This window comes from Hippoglossus stenolepis, chromosome 17, assembly GCF_022539355.2.
Source record: "Hippoglossus stenolepis isolate QCI-W04-F060 chromosome 17, HSTE1.2, whole genome shotgun sequence".
In the NCBI taxonomy this organism is placed as follows: Eukaryota; Metazoa; Chordata; class Actinopteri; order Pleuronectiformes; family Pleuronectidae; genus Hippoglossus; species Hippoglossus stenolepis.
In genome coordinates, this window is record NC_061499.1 from 6,132,888 (window position 1) to 6,153,259 (window position 20,372).

The 20,372-nt window shown below is 41.4% G+C and overlaps 3 protein-coding genes and 2 non-coding genes across 6 annotated transcripts; all 5 read right to left on the reverse strand.

Annotated features, from left to right (window-relative positions):
* Nucleotides 1–305: 305 nt before the first annotated feature.
* Nucleotides 306–3,168, reverse strand: rps5 (ribosomal protein S5). 2 transcript variants are annotated; one of them, XM_035182850.1, is made up of 6 exons: nt 3,066–3,168; nt 2,104–2,207; nt 1,626–1,835; nt 1,072–1,200; nt 554–652; nt 306–418 (listed from the first exon to the last, which is right to left on the reverse strand). In XM_035182850.1, coding segments are annotated over exons 1-6 (612 nt in total). In that variant the 5' UTR covers nt 3,067–3,168; the 3' UTR covers nt 306–349. The 2 variants fall into 2 exon arrangements, with proteins under 2 accessions (XP_035038741.1, XP_035038742.1); XM_035182851.1 differs by lacking the exon at nt 3,066–3,168 and adding an exon at nt 2,440–2,458.
* LOC118125315 lies at nt 727–857 on the reverse strand. The gene has a single exon (XR_004698815.2). It is a non-coding gene; the product is annotated as a small nucleolar RNA SNORA3/SNORA45 family (small nucleolar RNA).
* On the reverse strand, nt 1,921–2,052 carry LOC118125316. The gene has a single exon (XR_004698816.1). It is a non-coding gene; the product is annotated as a small nucleolar RNA SNORA3/SNORA45 family (small nucleolar RNA).
* A 1,204-nt stretch (nt 3,169–4,372) lies between the features above and the next one.
* ppt2b (palmitoyl-protein thioesterase 2b) lies at nt 4,373–10,479 on the reverse strand. Its single transcript, XM_035182842.2, has 8 exons — nt 9,989–10,479; nt 8,608–8,761; nt 7,985–8,080; nt 7,727–7,834; nt 7,544–7,627; nt 7,337–7,421; nt 6,822–6,876; nt 4,373–6,293 (listed from the first exon to the last, which is right to left on the reverse strand). The coding sequence occupies exons 1-8, from the start codon at nt 10,175–10,177 to the stop codon at nt 6,150–6,152; spliced, it is 915 nt and encodes a 304-aa protein (XP_035038733.1). The 5' UTR covers nt 10,178–10,479; the 3' UTR covers nt 4,373–6,149.
* A 605-nt stretch (nt 10,480–11,084) lies between these two features.
* Nucleotides 11,085–19,706, reverse strand: cratb (carnitine O-acetyltransferase b). Its single transcript, XM_035182841.2, has 15 exons — nt 19,312–19,706; nt 18,251–18,475; nt 17,276–17,394; nt 16,435–16,488; nt 15,672–15,837; nt 15,004–15,178; nt 14,769–14,859; nt 14,367–14,454; nt 14,191–14,291; nt 13,960–14,079; nt 13,131–13,253; nt 12,887–13,022; nt 12,734–12,796; nt 12,280–12,417; nt 11,085–11,839 (listed from the first exon to the last, which is right to left on the reverse strand). The coding sequence occupies exons 1-15, from the start codon at nt 19,360–19,362 to the stop codon at nt 11,636–11,638; spliced, it is 1,854 nt and encodes a 617-aa protein (XP_035038732.1). The 5' UTR covers nt 19,363–19,706; the 3' UTR covers nt 11,085–11,635.
* Nucleotides 19,707–20,372: the final 666 nt, after the last annotated feature.

The following is a 20,372-nucleotide window of genomic DNA, read 5'->3' on the forward strand; positions in this document are numbered from 1 at the left end:
TCAACTTAGTGGTGACTGGAGGCTGCAGTTTAAATGGATTGCATTTTACCCATTTGTCCCATTATTAATGAATTGAGGCTAAATAAACACCTATATAATGAAGGTTTAACAGCAGCACAAACAAATACATCCTTAAACCAGAAAACTGTTGAATCTTCACAACTTAGATTGATTTTAACCTTCATGAAGGGACTAAGTTCTAGCTAGGTGTTCCTAATAAACTGGTAACTGAGTGTCTGTTTTAGATACTGCACTTCCTGTCAAAACATTTGTGAGGAGTTTCATTAAAAGCCTGGAGCCAAACAGAAGTTTCTTCAAATTTATTTGTTTTGTTAGAAAGGAAACATGTTTAACGGTTGGACTTGGCGACTCTCTCCAACTCGTCCTTCTTCTTGATGGCGTAGGAGTTAGATGAACCCTGAAACAGAAGAGAGTCAAAGTTTACAATGCATCACAACTGATGTTTATGAGACTTGATGTCATTTCCAGTCATTAGGGACAAGGAAGACAGAGTTTTACACCAAGAATGAGGAAAAACGGTGTGAACATTTACCTTAGCTGCGTTGATCAGCTCATCAGCCAGACACTCGGCGATGGTCTTGATGTTCCTGAAAGCAGCTTCTCTTGCTCCTGTGCACAGCAGCCAGATGGCCTGAGACAAAACAAGAGAGAGGATGTGAAACAATCTGACAAATGATCAGTGAAGTAAAACCCTAGTAGGTGGTGAAATGTATCTGAGCTGGTGATTGGCTGGGCCACCTGAGACTACAGCCAATGAATAAGCAAAGACGTTCCTCTGCGAGCACTCTAGCACACTCAGGACAACGGTAGTATCCAGGCGTGACTCTAGCCTCGCACACAGTAGAAAACAGAGTAATGCACATCGTGAAAATAAAGCAGTGAATGGATGATTTATGGAATATTTACAGTGAAAATTTTAACTTCTAAATCTTAAATCTAATTTAAAAGCACTACATCCTGTTGATGTCGGGCTGTAAAAGGGTTTTATTGTAATTCCACATATTTAAAAGAGGAAACAGTTTTTAAAGTGAACAGGTGTGGTCATATCACCTGGTTGACTCTGCGGAGGGGCGACACGTCGACAGCCTGCCTCCTCACGGTACCGGCACGACCGATACGGGTGGAGTCCTCACGCGGTCCACTGTTGATGATGGCGTTCACCAAGACCTGAAGGGGATTCTGGAAAGAAAATTTTAAAATAGTATTTAGAAATATCCAAATCAACACACAACACCGGGTAACCAATACCATGCCTGTTATCTGCTTAATGTGGTGTTTTGCCAACAGTGATATTTTTCAGTTGCTCTCACACCAGAACAGCTTCTGCCAACAAGTGACCTATGTAACATGCACTATGACTTGTAGTGTTTCTTGAGTGTTGGTTAAATTAAACTTTAACCAACTTTAGACCATTTAATACCACTTTCATGGTCATACTGGATAAAAACGTAAGTACAACCAGAATCTGTGGAGACTTTTAACAGTTAAAAGTAAGTAGTGTAGAATTACTTTCCGGATTACTCTTTATACCTTGATTACAGACTATTTGAAGGTGTCGCCTTGACAAACAATGGTGGAAGGTGTTGCACATTAGCCGTGTGTACCTCTCCAGTCAGCAGGTGGATGATCTCGAAGGCATGCTTGACGATGCGCACGGTCATCAGCTTCTTGCCGTTGTTGCGGCCGTGCATCATCATGGAGTTGGTCAGACGCTCCACGATGGGGCACTGGGCCTTACGGAAACGCTTGGCGGCATAGCGGCCTCCAGAGTGTGGCAGGTACTTGGCGTACTTCTCTTTCACTGCAATGTAATCCTGTAGTGACGAGGGGGCAGTTTAGGTGAGGTGGTTCATACAGGTTCATTTTAAAGAATAACTTTGCACAACACATATGGAGACATCATGTATCTGAGCTGGTGGTTGACTGGGACACATGAGACTACAGCCAATGAATAAGCAAAGATCGTTTCCTCTGCGAGCACTCTAGCACACCAGGACAACAGTAGTATCCAGGCGTGACTCTAGCCTCGCTTTGAATCATCAAAATTACAACAACAAGCAGCTGAAGAAGGGGAAATCTCACCTGCAGGGAGATGTCGTTGATCTGAACATCGTCGGTGCTCCACTTGCCAAAGAGCTTGATCTCTGGGCTCTCAGCCACGGCTGGGGCAGTCTCCCACTCAGTCACTGAAGGGGCAGAAAGATGGATAATTAATGATCGGTAACATCATCCAGGCATGTGGCAGAGATGAATGGCTCAATGACAAACATTATAAATATTATGTAGTTATACACAGAAACAATGACTGACGGGTGGGAGTAGCTCATCTGTTGTCTGCTTTAATTAATTTATACCAAACACGTTAACTATTATAAGATGACTTAAAGTTTCCCATGGATCAAACCGTGTGTTACTTACTTACAAAGGTTTGAGCATCATTCACGACTTAAATGTTATAAATCGACGCAGATGAAAGCAGGAAGTGCAGCCTCACAACGCATAATGTTACTAAATGGAGGAAACAACGAGTTTTGATTTATCGTTAAGCTGCAGAGAACATGTCTAAGACTTTTAAAAACATCGCAGATAAACAGTGAACGTGAGATCAGAGCAGGCAGAAGTGAAGACGGCTTCACAGCAGGGCCGGAGATGGAGCCCGTTTCCAACATGGAGGCTGAGAAACCAGCGTTATGACGATATAACGCGACTTTTAACCAGCGGCGGGTTTTCATATCGTGAGTATACGAGGATACAGATCTAGACAAACGCAACTTTTTTTACGCAATTAGCCTCTGAACGTGAAATCGAGCGACTTCCATCCGGCGCTGGTCGACATGCCGCATCCACACGTGCTAACCAGCTAGCCACATGCTAACGCTAACCGCCGTTGTGACATTTAGGAGGAAATAAAACCTTCGTTTCCGCCAAACTACCGCGTCCGCGTGGTTTGTCCCGAACAACGGGATCGTGCGAGGCTTCTTCTGCACGATCACATGCATTTCAGCGTGAAATAAACCGAGTAAAAGGGAGAATTTCTCACTCACTCGTGTCTGTCGCTCTGTACGACGCTGCTCACAGACGGGAAAGGGCCTGCCGAGGCGCCGCGGACTGATATCCGGTGGACTGGCCGGGCACTTCCGGTGAGCAAGGCATGCGTGGAAATGTAGTCCTGGAGTTCAACAGGCGCCATCCTCCAGATTTTAGAGGCAGGGAAATAATAAGGAAACTTTAATGCTGCTGGTGTTATACTTTTACATTGAGGGCTCGAGCACCTATTATTATTTTACTATTATTATTATTATTATTTGGGCCCAAACTCATTAAACTCAAAAGTGGTGGAAATGTATTTTCAACAATCACAGCATAACAAATAACAAGGAAAGAAACAAAACACTCAACCCCCTCCCAATAAAAACACAACATATATATGTGGATGCAAAATACAGAGTAAAATAAAAATACAGTAAAAACTAGTGCAAATAGCATCTGCTCGGTCTCGTTATTTAAAAAAAAATGATGATGGGGGGGTTCAGTGCGCTTTATACTCAAGTACAATTGTGTGGTACTTGTACTCCTTCAGAATAAAACGTACACGCACAAGCCTATTTGTGCTCACAGAATTTGACTCCAGTTTCTGGTGGATTTCATTGCACTTATTGGATTTCAATAGGGAGAATGTTCAGGAAGATAAACATGAGGGTAGAGACTGAGTAAATATTTAAACACAAAATGAAAAGTAGCAGCAATAATGTACACAAAATACAATATCTATAAAGAAGCTGACTAGTTTACTGAAGTTGTTAAACAGTTGGTGCAGGAGAGCTGTAATAAATAAAAGTATTGAAAGTAATGCTTTACATTTATACACGCAGGAGGCGGTTATGGGCATTGTGTGCATGTATACACATATTTGTACAGTATTTGCATATATAAATAGAAAGATGGATGATAAACCTGTAATTGCACAAACAGTTTTAAACAAAAATAAAATTCAGTGGTTCTTTTAGTTCTTAATGGGTTATTTATTATACATTAGTGTCATTTCTGATGTTACTTGACTGATTCGCTGTTCTACATGAGCATTTCTACTGTCTGTGTTTTTATACAACTACATGACTGAGAGAAATCTACCTTTTACGCCCCTCTTTTATTTGACAGCTAGAGTATGATCAGAATATTTCTCATGTTTCTACTACATATTCTTTTTACTCATCAACACAAAGAAAATGTGTGTGACTGTATAAGCCTTGCTTCTGTATCAGTCTGTGTTAGTTTGGTTCATTTGAGGTATTTTGTGTCGTGAGCTGACCAGACTGTGACACTTGAAATAAAACTAAACCTGAAGCAGATCTTCAAAAACAGCCTTTTATTGAGGACGTGACAAAATTTGACACATTTTCAGTCGCAGATCAAATACTGTAGAAACAGTGGGATAATGTCAAAACAGCAATTTCTGTTTGAGTTTTAAAAAGTTGTTATATCCACATTTAATACCTGCAAGAAGACTGAGCTTAGAGGACGTCCCTTAAATCCTTTATCCACATGCAGTCGCTGAGGATCAATTCATTTTTAACAAGCATCAGTCAACAATATTAAAAGCAATACATCAAATTTAGCAACTTCAAATACTTCAAATCCCTCTTTATCATTTCCCTTCATCTGGCTGAACATTGTGCAACAGTAGTTCACTTTTTTTTTTTTTTAAAGACCACAGATTAGATATTTCAATTTCTTCTTCTTTGACAAATATCTGTAAATACAACAGGCAGCAAATATAACATCCTACAAAATGCAAAGTTACAATAAAAACAAATCCCTTTTTCTAACAGAGACAAACAAACATGGTTGCTCAAACGCCTGAGATATCTAAACGCGATGGGAGGTAAAGAGCGTCACGTACAATAGTCTGGTGGACAAGTAAACACTGACACACCACTGCCGCTCTCCAGCCACTCTACGTCTCCAATCACTCTACGTCTCCAATCATTATTTGTAACACCGACACAAGAGGCAGTGGGTCGTAGCACTTCGGTAATGGACATGAAACACTGAGGCATGAGGGGGAAATATTAAGGCTCGATCTAAGAACACGATAGAGTACAGCTCCGAAGCACTGCATGATAAAGACAGCAAGATGTACACACTAAAAAAAAGGATTAAAAATGGAAGGATTAAAAAAAATACATAAATTACTGCATCAAAAGATGAGCGGGAAAGTGAATCTGTACATGTGGATGACAGAACGTCGCTCAGGCACTGTTGTGGGGGTGTTTCTGAGGTATGTGTGAGGAAACACACACATGGGTATACTGTATGTATGAGGGCTCGGTATTTGATAGTAATTCACTCCCCTTTTTTTATATTAATTAATTAAAAAGGGCACTCCACCAATTTTTAGGTATTGTTTGAAAAACGTTTTCAGACAGTCTCTCTCGAAAGACATTCATTTTGTCGCATTTGTGTTCACGTGAAAACTGACAGTCAAATAAATAAACATGAGATAATTGTGTAAAGAATTAAAAAGGAGAGAGAAGCCATCCAAGCATTAGACAGGTACTGTAGCTCTGATGGCCTCTTAACTCTCACCAGGGTCTTCTCTTTTTAATCTGTTCCTTGCTAACTTCATGAAAATGCAGACTCAAATTCACGGAATGCTCCTTTAATGTCGGATATGCTTTTCCCTTTGCAGAATGTGATAATATAATCAGAGTTAAACCATTACCAGGTTTATGAAAGCCTATCTGTGTTGGATTTGACTTTTTAAAAGAAACACTTAGAAATTTGGGAAAATGATGGAAAATGTCAAACCATTCATTTTAAAGTTACCTCGTAGACAACAGGATGAACATAAGAACAAAATGAATCTTTAAAAACATAAACTTGATCAAAACAAGGAGAAAAATAGGAGGAAAAGTTAAACATAGCACTGTTTGATTGAGAGGAGATCTCTGTGAAGGGTAATCCAAAGTGTGTTAATGACCTTAAAACTCACAAATGTTTGTGAGGATACTACAAAATGATTTCCGCGCCCGAGTTTCAAACAGGTGGAAAGTTAAGAGCTTATAAATCTGCAAATGTGTATATCTTTGTGTGCGTGAGTGTGCGTGCGAGTGTGCAGGAGTTTGGATCTACACCAGCCACTTCTCCATACACATGTGGAACACAGTCTCGTTCGAGTGCCACAAGGTGTGTACAACGCCGGGAACAGAACAGATCATCAGATCCCCGCGAGCCGACAGCGTCTTCAGACCAAAAACATCCCTCAAGAAGAACTGGAACGAGACGAACAAAACCCACAGTTAGTGTTAAGTTAAGTTAAGACAATGTACTACTGATCTTCCTTCTATACATGGATCTACTACAGTTCCTATTATATTTTAAGGGGATGTAAAGAGGAAGCATAATGTGGGGCAACAATTATAGTTAACAACCTGATAATATTTTAAGCCTATACATGTTTACATTTTGGCCTTTGGCTCCATTAAAGCTTTAAATTGAATATTGTCTGTCTCTGTTTGCAGTGGACTCATGATTGCACAGATCACTGGACTGACCAAACCTTTAAAAAATGTTATGATTGAAGGCCAAATTACACACTTATATTTTGAGTTCTGCACTTATATAGTATATTAAGAATTTAAGAATATTGTTTCAGCACTACAATGACACCGTGTCCGCTTGTGGATGACACGATAAATAACTAACAAAAAGTTAATAATAACACCAGAGAGGCCGTAAACATGAACCAACATCCAGTGTTGTGTATGTGTGTGTGTGTCTGTTGCACGGTGCACACTCACATCTTGCTGCTGCATTTCCACAACGGTCTCATTGTCGTCAAAAAATCCAAACTGACTGTAAAGTTCAGACAGGATGAAAATAATGTGTGAGAATCACATGAGAGTCATCAGATCATAAAAACACATTTCCCTAATGTGTGAACAGAAAGTGGAAAAAAAACAGACTGTGCTGTCAACAACTACTGAATTGTTCTGTTTTCCTGTGGGAACCATGTGAACGAGCGATGTTCACAGAAGTCCATTAACACTGGTTTCTTAAGAGGTATTTTAGCATCATGCTCAGTTTAATGCAACTGGCGAAGTAGAAAACCACAACTTTCACTTTGTCAAAGCGGGAATAATGTGCATCTATGTTCTGATTCTTTACAACAAAATCACATGCGCAGTGTTTTCACAGATTACTGGGAAACAGATGCGTCTGTAAGAAAGATCACGACATGAAATCGCAGTGTTTGTCAGGTTTAAAATCCACGAGAACCAAAACAGTTTACAAGAAGCTGAACAGGAGAACTCACCTCGACTGCCAGGGAGTGATGACGCCATCGTCAGGTCCACCGATCAACACCAGCTTTGTGATCTTGAGGAAGTTTTTCTTCCACTCTGAGATTTAGAAGCGAAACACTGAACAGATAAATACGCTGTGTAGCTGATAATTACATATCCATCACGTTTGGTGTATTCTCAGGAATAACAATCTTCTGCTGCTAAAGAAATGCGCTGACCTGTCGAGTTGGGATTGGTTCTCTCACTGTTGAGCAGAGCCAGATAATCACTGCTGTTCACATACAGGTCTCTGTGGTGGGGGTCTGGAAAAGGAGAGACAACAACCAGTACGTCAACCTGAGGCTCACGTGGCTTCACAAGCTCACTCAGTCTATGTGTGAGATATTCCAGATGTTTCTCACCGTTCCAGTAATTGCAGATGGATATTCTCTGACCTAACCCAGTGTAGCAGAGGTGGAAGAGGTTGGACTTGACCAAATGAGGGAAGAGGTACTTTAAGTAGTCTGTGTCTGAAAGGGAAACAAGAGACGAGATCAAGAGCTGGAGAGAAGAACCCAGTCCAGAAACCAGTTGACATGTCCTCACGCTTCATGTCAAACTTCAGCAGAAAGTCAGAATCTTGACTATAGCCACTCTTCAGCTTGTGAAGTTGAACACACCTCCATACTGCCCGGCCTGAGGCGAGGACAGAGAGATGAAGGAGTGGACGTTGTGGTCGGGCAGGGTGGAGAGGATTCCTCTGCAAACCAGCCCGCCTGTAAAAACAAACACAGAATATTTCCCATCAGGCTTTGAGGATGCAAGTAGGACACTGCAAAGTAAAAATCTTTTGTCAGCTTCTGATTATATTAAATACATGTAATGTTATTCTTCACATTGATGTACCTGAAAATACAGGACTTTTAATCTGAAAAAATGAATTGAAAATGAAATTGAAAACCTAACTTCTTTAAAGAAACATTCATGTTCTGTGGAAAATTGTTCCACAAAATTGCCCAATGGTAAATTACATGTATGTTGGGAAAAGAAAATCTCATTTGAACAAACAGGAACATTTAGTGCTGCTGGCTGGTGAAAGTATAAATCATAAAAATGTGTCATAGAAAACTCAAATTGAATCTTTTAAAGCCTTATCTTTAAATAAAGATATGATGATAAACGTTTAGTTTATAGAAACAAGTGTCATACTGAGATCAGTTTTTGTCAGAATGAAGTAATAAATTAATTACATACCAAGCATTATCTTAATGTTTATTTCACCTGCACAAATACACTCACACACCTTGAGAGTAGCAGATGAAATGGACGCCGTCTGCTGCGTTTTGCAGGAGTGGATAAATAGCTGCCTTGAATCCCTCCACCTGCTTCCACATGGGCTGCAGGCTGGCACTTCTGTCAAACAGGTCGATGACGGTCACGTTTGTTCCAGGGTGAGACTGCGGGAGAGAGCAGGAGTGGAAGTTATTCCCCCAAAACACGAGCCTTAGCATTTAAACAACAACAGCGTTAAGAAGCAGACTTTCACTACTGTGCACGTTTGGCTTCTAATTAACCTGGATGTGCTTTAAATATCATTGATTCATAGACGGCAGGAGACAAACTAACTGAAGCAGAAAGAGCAAGGTCTGACTTTGCACTTGTGGTTGTTTCGGTTTGACTCTTTCTAATACAGCGGAGGTGAAAAACAGGAACCGAAGCTTGGTTTAACCCCATCGACCTCGCCATTGTCCCCTGAATTAAACCTCCATGTGTGAAACGTCACCCCCTCAACTAGGTGGTCCTGAGTTTCAGTTACATGGAATTGAATCTCTTCGTTATCTGAAATAAATAAAACCAAACTGATTCCCACGACCGTAATGCACCAAAAATGAATTGAAATCCAAATGAACATAATAGAACATTAAAATGAAAACTGCATGTTTAATTAAACCAAAATAATGTAGTTACAAGTCTATCACACCTTCAAGTGTATGGACTCACATTACAGTCTCTCTCCTGCTGTTGTCAGATCTTTAACTTATAGAAATACAGTGATTTCAACATTTTTAGTGTATTTTTAAATATATACATGACTTAAGCGACGACAGTTTGGCCTCTAAGAAAGTGTGATATATATTTTAAATTTTTATATTATTTTATATAAACATTTATATAACAAAACAATGAATTGAGGAAGTAATCAGCCGATTCGTCAATGATACAAATAACTGTAACCTGCAGCTCTACTGGGAAACTTGTGAATCCCAATAAAGAGATTAATACACTCTAATCTTGACCTGTGATAACATAGGATCATATATTTCTGTTTTAATAAAATGTTGCTTTATTAATTTTTAAAAATGCAAAGTAACTGTAGTTTTAAAGCACCTGTAGAGTAAAAAGTACAACATCTGCCTCTATGAAGGCGAATAAAATGGAAATACTCAAGTATAATAACTAAATATTGTACATAAACAAAGTACTTGAGTCAATGTACCTGACAGTTAACGTTATAAAACAATCTCCTGGCTCTACCATTAAAACCAGTGAATAGTACACAGTGTATCTGAGGAGGTGATGAAAGGCCTGTGTTGACACTGGGAGGGGAAACTGTACATGACACAAGTTTGTGTACTTTGAACGAACCCACCGGGGGAAACTTCCTCTTCCTTCTGCCCACTCACCTCGTTGATGAACCGCTGCAAGTTTTTAAAATCCCCGGAGCTGTCGAACAAACCGTGGACGATGATCACCGGCTTGAATCCGACCACCGCAGCCCAGAGACACGCACCGAGCAGCGGGTACAGGAGCCCGGCCGCCCCGCTGCTGCTGCTCCTCCTCCGGCTCGACATGAGGGAGCGGGAGCCCTTCATTTACACGCAAAATGATTTATAAAAAAAAAATCCAAACTAAACGTCTCGGTTTACGAATTAAAAAATACAATAGGTGATGTTAAAATAAAATAAAAACATGAAATCCTGATGTTTGGCTAATGTTGTGCTAACATCTTCAGTTTCTTTCTCCGGCTGCAGATGAAATGTGTGTTACTCTGCTCCACACACACACAGACACACACACACCGGGAACTTCAATATTTAATCTGAACTCAAACACGAACAGCTGATCTGCTCCTGCTGCTTTTTGTTTGTTCCGGTTTTTCCACAAGACGGGGCGTCACATCCTACTCGTTGCTTGTCCAATCAGCGTCGAGCAAACCGATGACGTAGTGTTCCTTTCCTAAACAGCACCACTTTTATCTTTAACCTCAATAATCTTTTTTGGTAGTTTATTATTATCATCATTATTGTTAATATTATTATTTTATCTACATGTATATTGTATGCATTTCTTGTATGAAAGGTGCTATACACATATTTATTATCATATTCATAATTTATTAATACATATATTTCTTTGCCACACATTTTCCTTTCTCTCTTTAAACATGTTTAACAATATATAAATCTGATTTCTAATTCGAACGACAAAAACTAAAATATGAATAAGTGGCATTTGGGGCCCTGATGTTCTGGGTCCTGAGGAAGTTGTCGGTTTCCCCCTCCAGCCTCTAGTTCTTATCACTGCTGTAGAAATGACTTGGTGAGCGCCACGTGGCGACTTGTGGTTTTTCTGCATGGCTGACATAGCTCAGATTTCCGTAGTGATGCAACGAAAGTTGCACCAGTCAACACAAAACACACACACACACACCTCTGAGCAGTTTTTCCTCGTCACTGTCATACTCACATCACACACATACACAACGCGTTTCAATGATGATTCATGTGATAAAAGGCTTTATTAACCAGTCCTCTTCACATACAACATACAGTGAACACAGTTTCTTTGTACCGTCACCAACAACAACCTGCTTTCTGACTTTTGGTCCTTTTCAAGCGAAATCACTGATCCAACAAAATCAGAGGGATTATAAACATTTGACAATAATCACTGACGGCAGTGCAGCACATTTAGTCTCTGTAGAGGGAACTAGAAATGATACTGGTCATTACATGACTTGGAAAAAGGAGTGCGGACAGTTTCAAAAACACTTTGGCTTGATCTGATAAATGCTGGAGTGTCAGGTTAGCTTTACTTTTGCTTTGGATTCATTCGGAATTACAAATAGAAGACACTTGCATCCATTGCAGCAAATATAATGCAGCTAAAAAAACATCTACTGTTTCAAAAGCTTAAAAAAAGCATCAAAAGCAGATAAGAGAGAACAAACCTCATCCAGAATTGAAAATGAATGAAAAGAACGGGGGTTTTTTTCCAGGTGGAGACGAGTGGGTTGATCCTGTTGGTTATGTTGTGCGGATGGAGCAGCTCTACACAGTAGGCTGCAGCAGCTCCTGGAGCTGACCCAACGTGTCCTTCAGCGTGAGCGCTAGCGTTTCAGCATGCGTCTCCTCGCAGCAGTTGAAGGCGGTGATGGAGAAGTGGACGTGGTCCGCCTGGGGGTTGTAACAAATGGCGTAACCGTCGGGAACCAGGGGCCCGAAACACATCACGCTGTCAGTGTTCGCAGGCACCTGAAGGGACAAGAGAGGAGAAGATGACTGTTAAAGCTCCATTTTTTTTTTTACTAGTAGTAAACAGTAATGAATCCTTTGATGGACTAAATTGATAATTGACCAGATATATAAAATATAACAGAACATGATCATATCACTCCACACCACACAGCCTATTCAAGAATATTTCCTTTTCATAGTTCAGAAGTTTGGGGTTATTAGGGTTGGATAATTGGTAACTAAGGTAATTGGTATGTTTACCAAATCGATGAAAATGACTATTTCGATAATAGATTTTGCTCTGTGCTAAGAAAAACCTTCTTAAACGTATCCCTCTTCAATTGAATACTAAACTACAGGAGGAACTGCTGATAGACAAAGTTCTCACATGTTTGCAGTTTCATGTAAAAACAAAAAATTTCTGTTAATCAGATAAACCCTTTCACACGGGAACACACCTGCCCTGTTCGCAGTTTCCAGTGCGTCGCCAGCCCGTACGCCGTGTCCATGAAGATCTTGGGGATGGTCAGTCCTTTCTCGATAGACTGCAGCTTGAGCCCCAGCAGGTGTCGGTCGATGCCGAGTCCGTTAAGTGTCTGAACAGAGCAGCAAAAACAAGAGAGGATAAGCATACAAGCATTTAGCCGTTTTCTCAGCATCAAATAAGTGATTAAAACCAAACTCATTTCAAAAATTAACATTTGGACCAACACCAGTGTGACAAGAACTACCTAAAATGACAGAAAATAATCTTGTGTACTTTGACGTTTTAGTTTAGTCCTTGTCCCGTCCACTAACATGGAGGAGGTTGGGATTATGACCTATGCTGCAGCAAGCTTCACTTTTGGGAACTGTCATGTCATCCATGTTTATAAACAGTCTCTGGTCCGAGCTTGTTCACTCGGTATTTACCAGATTAGTCAGAGCTGTGTAGGCGTCGACAGCTTCTCTGAACAGTTGTAGTTTGGCTTCCCGCTGCAACACAACAATAAAAACACACAATGATCACAAACCTACAAACACATTTCCCTCCTGTTAATAGACTGTCAGTGCTGTTTTTCTCACCGACACAGTGGGATCGTCGAAGGCCAGTATGAACCTCAGCGTCTGGTTTGTTGGCGAGCGAATAAATTCCGTCCTTCCTCCTCGAAACATCCGCTGAGATACGATGTCACAGGCCGGACAGACCTCATTGTGAACTCTTGAAAAATAAAAAGGAGCGCAATATTAAAACTGCCTCTTTGTCAAGTCAACAACAACAACAACAACAACACTTGACAAGGATGGAAATCTTTTGATAATCTCTGACCTGTAGTAGGCGAGCTGCAGGGCGACCTGGATGAAGGAGTTCGGACTCATGTCGTGCTTCTTGGGAAGCTCCTTCCCGAACCTCTTGAAGTTAAACACGTTGACGTCGAGGTCGTTGATCAATCTGCAGGAAATTTGAAATATCGTTCAGGATTTGTGATGAAATTATCTGGCTTTGTCTGGAACTTCTGGTCAAACCTCAAGGTCCTTTAAGGCAATTTAACGGCTGAGTATGGAAGCTTGTTTGTGTGATAACAGGTGACTGTGTAACCGAAGCCATGACTTAACCTCCATCCACCTCTAAAACTTAAAAAAGAAGCTAAAAACACATTAGTACAACCTGGCATCTTGTGTATTAAATGCTCTATACAAGTAGAGTTATTATAATTACTGTTGCTTATAAGCACATTTTAAAGGGTTTTCTCATGCAAAACATTTGTCAAGTTAGTTTGTTATGTACCTTTAAATATTTAAATACTGCTTATAAATGATAAATACAGGGGAATATAATCCTTCAATATTTACAGCAGTGGTAACATCTGTCCAATCCAAACCCACAGCACGTGTTCGAAAAAAAACTATGAAGTCGGTTTGTGGTCAGGAAATAAAAAGCCTGGATCACAATAACAACTTCTTCTTCTATTTCCTCAAGGTCACGTCAATGCAGAGGAGATAAATGTGTTTACTCTGCTGTGGCTTTTCTTTCAGCTCACTTTCAGCTTTGTTAGATAAGAACAAGCAAACATCCAGCTCACACTGAGCAGCGGGTGCCGAGTTTTGTTTACGTTTAAACCCTCACTCCGCCCTGAGCGGGGAGACGGAGAGCTTACATGTCGAGGTTCTGCTTGGCGTGCTCGATGTCCCTCTTGATTTCTCTGTCGATGTGAAAGTAAAGCTTCTTGGGCATCGGCAGAGGGACCAGCGGCGCTCTCTTCGGGTCTGGTTTGTCACTGCAGACAAGAAAACACACGTTACCTCAATCCAACGTAGAAAAAGAAAAAATAAACAGCATAAAACATCAGGAACAACCACTTTGCTCTTAATTAACCCCTTTGTCTCACCAGTACTGCTGGATGTGATCCAGCAGCGTTGCGATGGGCGGACCCTCAGCAGTGGCCTGCTCGTACAGAAGACCCCACGATCCGTCCTCGCCCACCACAAACTGTCAAAACAAACACAGACCGGAGTTAAAGCTACACTTCTACTTAATCTGACATTTCCTGGTCAAACTGCTCACCTGCAGCGTTTTGTCGAACCAGCGGTTTCCACTGTTGGAGAAGGTCCCGCCTCCGTGCAGGATCTGAGCTGCTTTGCGGCTGGCGTACCTGTCAGTCAAAGTTGGAACAGGAACAAGATACTAAGAAAATAAAATTGCCAAGTAGCTAGAAAGAGAATAAATTAATAATCAGTTTTTCCCAAATCTGGAGATAGTAAGTGAATACTTGTTTGTTTGTAAATCTTTAAGTCAAAATGCGAGTGATTTTCCACTTTTGTACTGAACTGAACATATTTGGGTTGAACCTCAAACCTATTTTAAAATTAGGATGTTAACATGTCAAAACTAAATTTCTCTCCACCCTCCACCCTCTGGTATTTCTGTGTTTGCCGGATGTTGTGTAATCCTGTGTGTAATACATACTTCTCATCTGATATCCTCATCACCGGAGAGTCCAGACACAGAGAGAAAAGTCCCGTCTCTATCATCCGCACTGACTCCTTGTTCAGTTTGTCTGAGTCACACACAGACGATAGAAACACACACTGAACATGGAACATGTCCGATATAACAGTTTCACTTATTCATTCAACAGTGATCAATAAATCAGCTTTCTTTGTTTCTGTTGGATGGGAGTGTACTCCTTCCTGGTGTCTACCTCTCAGCAGGCGGTTGTAGGCCTGTCCCCAGGTGTGGCGGTGCTCGCTGGTCAGGATGCCCATCGGCTCCTTGTCCGTCTTCCAGGACTGAGACCGGATCCTCAGCAGCTGGCTGTGGATCTGACTCTCCGTCAGTCGAGAGCCGTCACTGTTGTAAACCTCCAGCTGGAAGAACTGGGGACAGAAAGACATCAGGAGACAGCAGTCAGTATTTAACGTGTAGAAAGAAAGAGAGATGTGAGACAGCACTCGTTAATCCTGACCCACAAAGTCCCATACACAACTCTGTGTTTCCAAAACACACACAAAGAAACCTGAAATGACCAAAACAGAGTCTGGGACAGGTCACATATTCAGGGTTGGGTCTGACAAGAGAAGCTAAATAAATACCCAGCAGGATTGTCTTAATAAAAATCTGACTTGTTTTGATTTCTCTGTCTGTCAAAATCTCTAATCTCACAGGACGACCTGCTGCCAAACCTCTGTCCAATCACAGAGCTCCTGGTGAGGCCATGTGACTGGTGTTCACAAGGCTGGGTTCAGGTGTGACAGCACAAGACCCGACACGACTGCTGCGTCGTACAACTTGTAATTGGAACAGACGCTGAGTCAACAAACAGGAGAGAACAAAAGAGAGAATGTGAATCTGGCTGCTGGCTCGTCCCACCTGGTAGTTCCTGACGACCGTGATGTGCGTCGGAAGGCGGCGCGAGCGGCCATAGTGAGCGATGTGGTCATGTTTGGGACCAGGGATCCTGCAGGAGGAGAAGAGGAGCGGGTAGAGCTCCATGCACAGAGGCTTCCCTCGCATGTACTCCACCGGCAGCTGGCCGCTGACAGAGAGAAGTTTAATAGTTGTTACCCTGCACGGCGCCATAGCAGTATGTAAGATAACTCAGCAATGCACGAGCAGATTTTCACCAAACTTTGTGGGAATATTACTTAGGAGGGTATCTGCAAAATATTAACTTGTGCAGCCTTGATCTTAACGTATTGTGTGTGTGGGTTCTGTGACAATTATTTTTGGGAGTGTAAAATAAGCGCCCTAAAAATAAAACCATTGATACCTTTCGAGGTTGAAAACTTTACACATCACTTGGTGCAGTAACCGCTCTCGGCCTTTGCAGGGCAGCAGACTGTTACAGACTGTTACCATTAGATGATGATACTGGCACTGAAATGTGTGTGCAGCTAATATTTCACCCATCAGGTCAAAGAGTTTTCATGACAAGTTGTGTTTCAGCGGCGAGCAGCTGTTGACTTAGCAACGATGCAGTTACTGACAGGGTGTGCAAATAAATTTAGACAGAGATTAACTTAATACAGCAGAGAAATACGAGGCCTAAAATACTACCACTAAAATAGAAGCGAGGCAGGCGACAGAGACTGTTGGACGACAGGTTAAAAAAATTAAATATATATATACTTACGTTTTGATTTTGGCCTTGAAGTCCAGAACTGCTGCTATAAGTTTGGATGCAAACCTACGGAGACAAACATGAGGTCAGTATTTTATTATGTAATAAACGTGCAAATGATTCATGGCTCATATTCAGTAAAATGTGCAAAAGGTTTAAAAATTTACATTTAGAAATCACTAATAAATAACTAAACAGGACTAAAAAAGGACTTTTCTGTTTATTCAGGTGAAAACTCTGCATCATCACACTGGAAAAGGGGAAGAATCTCAAATAATCAATATTTTAAACTCGACATAATGATTTGTTATAAGTTTAAAGGTTGTGGAGTTTGTTATGAACACAGTGGGACAGATAAACAGGTGTTTGTATCGTAGCAACACAGGCCCAGCACCTCGACTGTAAACACAGCGAATGACCCTGGAACACAACACTTAAGTGAACATGTTATCTGCTCTCACGCTGCAGCGGAGTTCAAAACTAATAGAACTGAAGTGGCTGATTAATTGATCTATTGGAAATATATGTATCTTAGTAAAAGTGTTTCTCTTAAATCATTGAAACAAAGCAGATTTTAAAATATTTAATGTAATGAAAGAATGAGCTAATTTTCAAATTGACATATATATACGATAAATTTACAGAAAATTAACTATCAACTCAAAATGTCTCAGTCTATTGGTGAACCAGTCAACAGGTGTGTGCAGATTCTAAAGGTTTTCTCAGTAGGAACATGGTCTTCCTGTGTTTTAACAATCGTTAAAACAGATTTAAATTGTGTTTCGTGGTATAAGAAGTGATGTTTATCCTGGACTCTTCTCTGCTGTGTCATTGTTAGTTTGTGCTGACTCACACTAGCTGGCTCCTCCAGTCGTTATAATCTCTCCTGGGCAGAGAGATGGCCGGACTTGAGTGCACGGGCAGAGGCTGTCTGCTCTCCAGGTACGCCCACTGCACCCACCAGTCTGAGATCTGCAGGGAGGAGACACCACACACCCACACCCACACACACACACACACACACACACACACACACACACACACACACACACACACACACACACACACACACACACACACACACACACACACACACACACACACACACACACACACACACACACACACACACACACACACACACCTTTCAAATTAACAAATTAGCAATTTGTTGATTTTGTTTTGTTGGTCTTAATATCCATTGCGAAGCCCTAAGTGACGCTTTACCAGCACTCTCTAGCCTATATTCATTTATTTAGCACAACTGTGGGAATGTGCTCGTATTAAAATAAAAACTACAGAACTGGAAGTAACAACTATTTTCCTTATCGATTAATCCAGACTAGGGGCCTGCATGCCTTTGGGGGTCACGAGACACGGAGGGGGTGATCGTGAAATGATCAAATACAATTTAAAACCAATTAAAAATAGAATATCTTAGCTGTAATTGTTACAAAAGCTGTGCAAATTTTAAATATTTCAACAACCATGTAGTTATTTTCCTCGTCCCCACGTGACCCCTGAGGTGATTATGAGATTAGTCAAAGCACCAGTGGCAGCAGGTGAATTTATAGAACCATAGGATTCAGTGCAACATGTGCACAAAGGAGTTTTAATGCAAACAAGCTAAAATCAATATCCTCTGGGATGATCCTAAGTTATGTTTGTGTGTATAAAACATGAGAAAACAGAAGAAAATGTTGCTAAACAAAAATATCAAATCATTATATCAGCCTCAGACACACCACACCAGCTGTATCTACATTTGAAACCACATCCCTCTCCGACACGTGTCCCACTTCCCACACTGACGCAGGACAAAACAAACCCAGTTCTTGTTGTGTCTCGCTCTCTTCTCCAGCCCCTCCTGCAGCTGAGCGCCCAGGCCGCCCGGCCGGCCGAACTCCTGCACCATCTTGCGGGTGTGGCTGATCTCCTCGGGGGGCAGCAGGGGCTCCAGGGCCCTCAGGTACCCCTGCAAGGTGTGGGCCAGCGGGGGCACCGGCTGGGGGGGCACGGAGGAGAAGAAACACAGCTCCTGCCTCAATGAAACCTGGAAGAGAGGGAGAAGGTTAAGGCTGGACCACATGGCAAAAAACATCTAGATAAGAATTTACATATCAGTCGATAATAATCATGATAAATGTCACGTTTTTATTTCTTTTAAGTTTAAAGACTGATTATTGATCCTGAGTGAAGATTGTGGTTTTAAACTTTTCTGTGTAAGTTGACAAAGTGCAAAACAATGTACAAATCTGAGGTAGAACAACTGTGTGTTATACCTCCTCACATGTACAGTGTCAATAACCTTTGTTATGTTTTGTTAAGTTCTGCTTTCAATGAATATAAGATAAGATAAAACATTATTGATCCCACGCCCGGGGAAAGTACACCTTTCACTAAGGAAATAATGTTTGTTTACAAATGTACATGTAGAGCAAAGGGACACTGGATGATTGCATGAGGGTGTAAACTATATTTGTGCATTAGTATATGGAGATTTCAAAATAAGATAGATAGATAGATAGATAGATAGATAGATAGATAGAAATGGGTATAATTTCCCCATAGTATGAAAACTTTGTTGCTTTAATTATTTGTACTGTTTTATTTCCCAGGCCTACAGAAGTTGAGAGGTTTTCTGCAGGTATGTTCATGTTCTACAGTGCAAACCCAGTTAAAGTGTCCTGACAGAACAGTAAGTGTGTATATGAGCTCTTCCATGACACTGTGGGCAAATGCCAGTGACAGGCAGGGCACGACTAGGGCGTATCACCAAGAGGAAGTGTAGGAGCCTGGGAGTTTCACGGGCCCGCAGCTCGCAACACAAACACTGTGGCCGAGCAAGTCGAGTGTCAACAAAGTCCAGCAGCCGAAAAACAAACTCACCCGGGACAGCCACGCTCTGCAGGACCCGGGCTGGATCCTCCTGAAAAGCATGGTTCCTCAGATCACTGGTCCCGTGCGTGTGCGTGTGTGTGTGTCCGCGTTGTGCACAGTTTCCTCAGGGTGTGATCGTCAAAGAGAAGCTCAGCCCTCCTCCTCCTCATACTTCTCCTGCTCCTCCTCGGTGCTCCTCCAGACGAGAGTCCGCGGTGTCCTCGGAGTTTCAGATCCGGGTTTGAAAAGTCATGTGCACGAAGCAGAGAAGGAGAAACTCCCCTTCTGGTTTCTGCGTCTAGGCTGCGAACATGCACGGGTTCACGTACCGAGCGGAGCTGGACTGAAGGTGCATACAAGCCTGCACACGTGTTGACCTAAAAGGGTTTCCGTAAACAGCTACGTGACTCCAAACTTCGCCCGCAGTACCGCATGTGGCCGCAGATGGAAAGTGTCGCTGTTGCTAAGCATGCAGTACCGCATGTGGCCGCAGATGGAAAGTGTCGCTGTTGCTAAGCATGCAGTACCGCCTGTGGCCGCAGAGGGACGCTGTTACACCTCAGGATGATGCATATACATATACAAGTACATATACTTCAGGTACTTATGAAATACTACTACTATTCTTTTTGGTACTATAACTGCAGGTGTAGTGGAAGAAAACAACAGTAGAGGGAAAAAGGATAATGGGATAATTCTGAGAAATGCTGATGCCAAGTCGTGGAGAGATGGTTTATTGTGTTTATTGTGTATTTTAAGGCAAAAACAACACATAAAATCCGTAAAATTAGCATGAAATCAACCATTTAAAATCAATTAAAGAATTCCGAAGCCCAAAAAAGCTTATTTCCGCCTGTTAAATCAAACCAAGTATGTTAAACACAAGTTACCAGTTTGATGTCACTAAGCAGAAGAAGAACCTTCCAAAAGATTCAGGCCTATAACTTATTATAATATTTCAACAGTTTTCTCAGGTGTAATCTGCTCATTTTCAAAAGAATATATATATGTGATAATATATTTGTTAAGCACCATCCTCTGAGAAAGACCATGAGATACATAGAATTTTA

What these genes read in the sequence shown, in the direction of transcription:
- rps5 (XM_035182850.1), bottom strand. An exon ending in TCCACCTGCTGACTGGAGAG is followed by an intron (nt 1,201 to 1,625) that starts GTACACACGGCT and finishes TTTTCTTTCCAG; the next exon opens with AATCCCCTTCAGGTCTTGGT. An exon ending in AGCTGATCAACGCAGCTAAG is followed by an intron (nt 419 to 553) that starts GTAAATGTTCAC and finishes CTTCTGTTTCAG; the next exon opens with GGTTCATCTAACTCCTACGC.
- cratb (XM_035182841.2), bottom strand. Translation starts at nt 19,362, where the DNA reads ATGCTTTTCAGGAGGATCCAGCCCGGGTCCTGCAGAGCGTGGCTGTCC. An exon ending in TTCAAGGCCAAAATCAAAAC is followed by an intron (nt 15,838 to 16,434) that starts GTAAGTATATAT and finishes TCTCTCTGTCAG; the next exon opens with CGGCCAGCTGCCGGTGGAGT. An exon ending in GATCACATCCAGCAGTACTG is followed by an intron (nt 14,080 to 14,190) that starts GTGAGACAAAGG and finishes TCTTGTCTGCAG; the next exon opens with TGACAAACCAGACCCGAAGA.
- ppt2b (XM_035182842.2), bottom strand. Translation starts at nt 10,177, where the DNA reads ATGAAGGGCTCCCGCTCCCTCATGTCGAGCCGGAGGAGGAGCAGCAGC. An exon ending in TGCAGCGGTTCATCAACGAG is followed by an intron (nt 8,762 to 9,988) that starts GTGAGTGGGCAG and finishes TCTCTCCCGCAG; the next exon opens with TCTCACCCTGGAACAAACGT. An exon ending in AACCAATCCCAACTCGACAG is followed by an intron (nt 7,422 to 7,543) that starts GTCAGCGCATTT and finishes TCTAAATCTCAG; the next exon opens with AGTGGAAGAAAAACTTCCTC.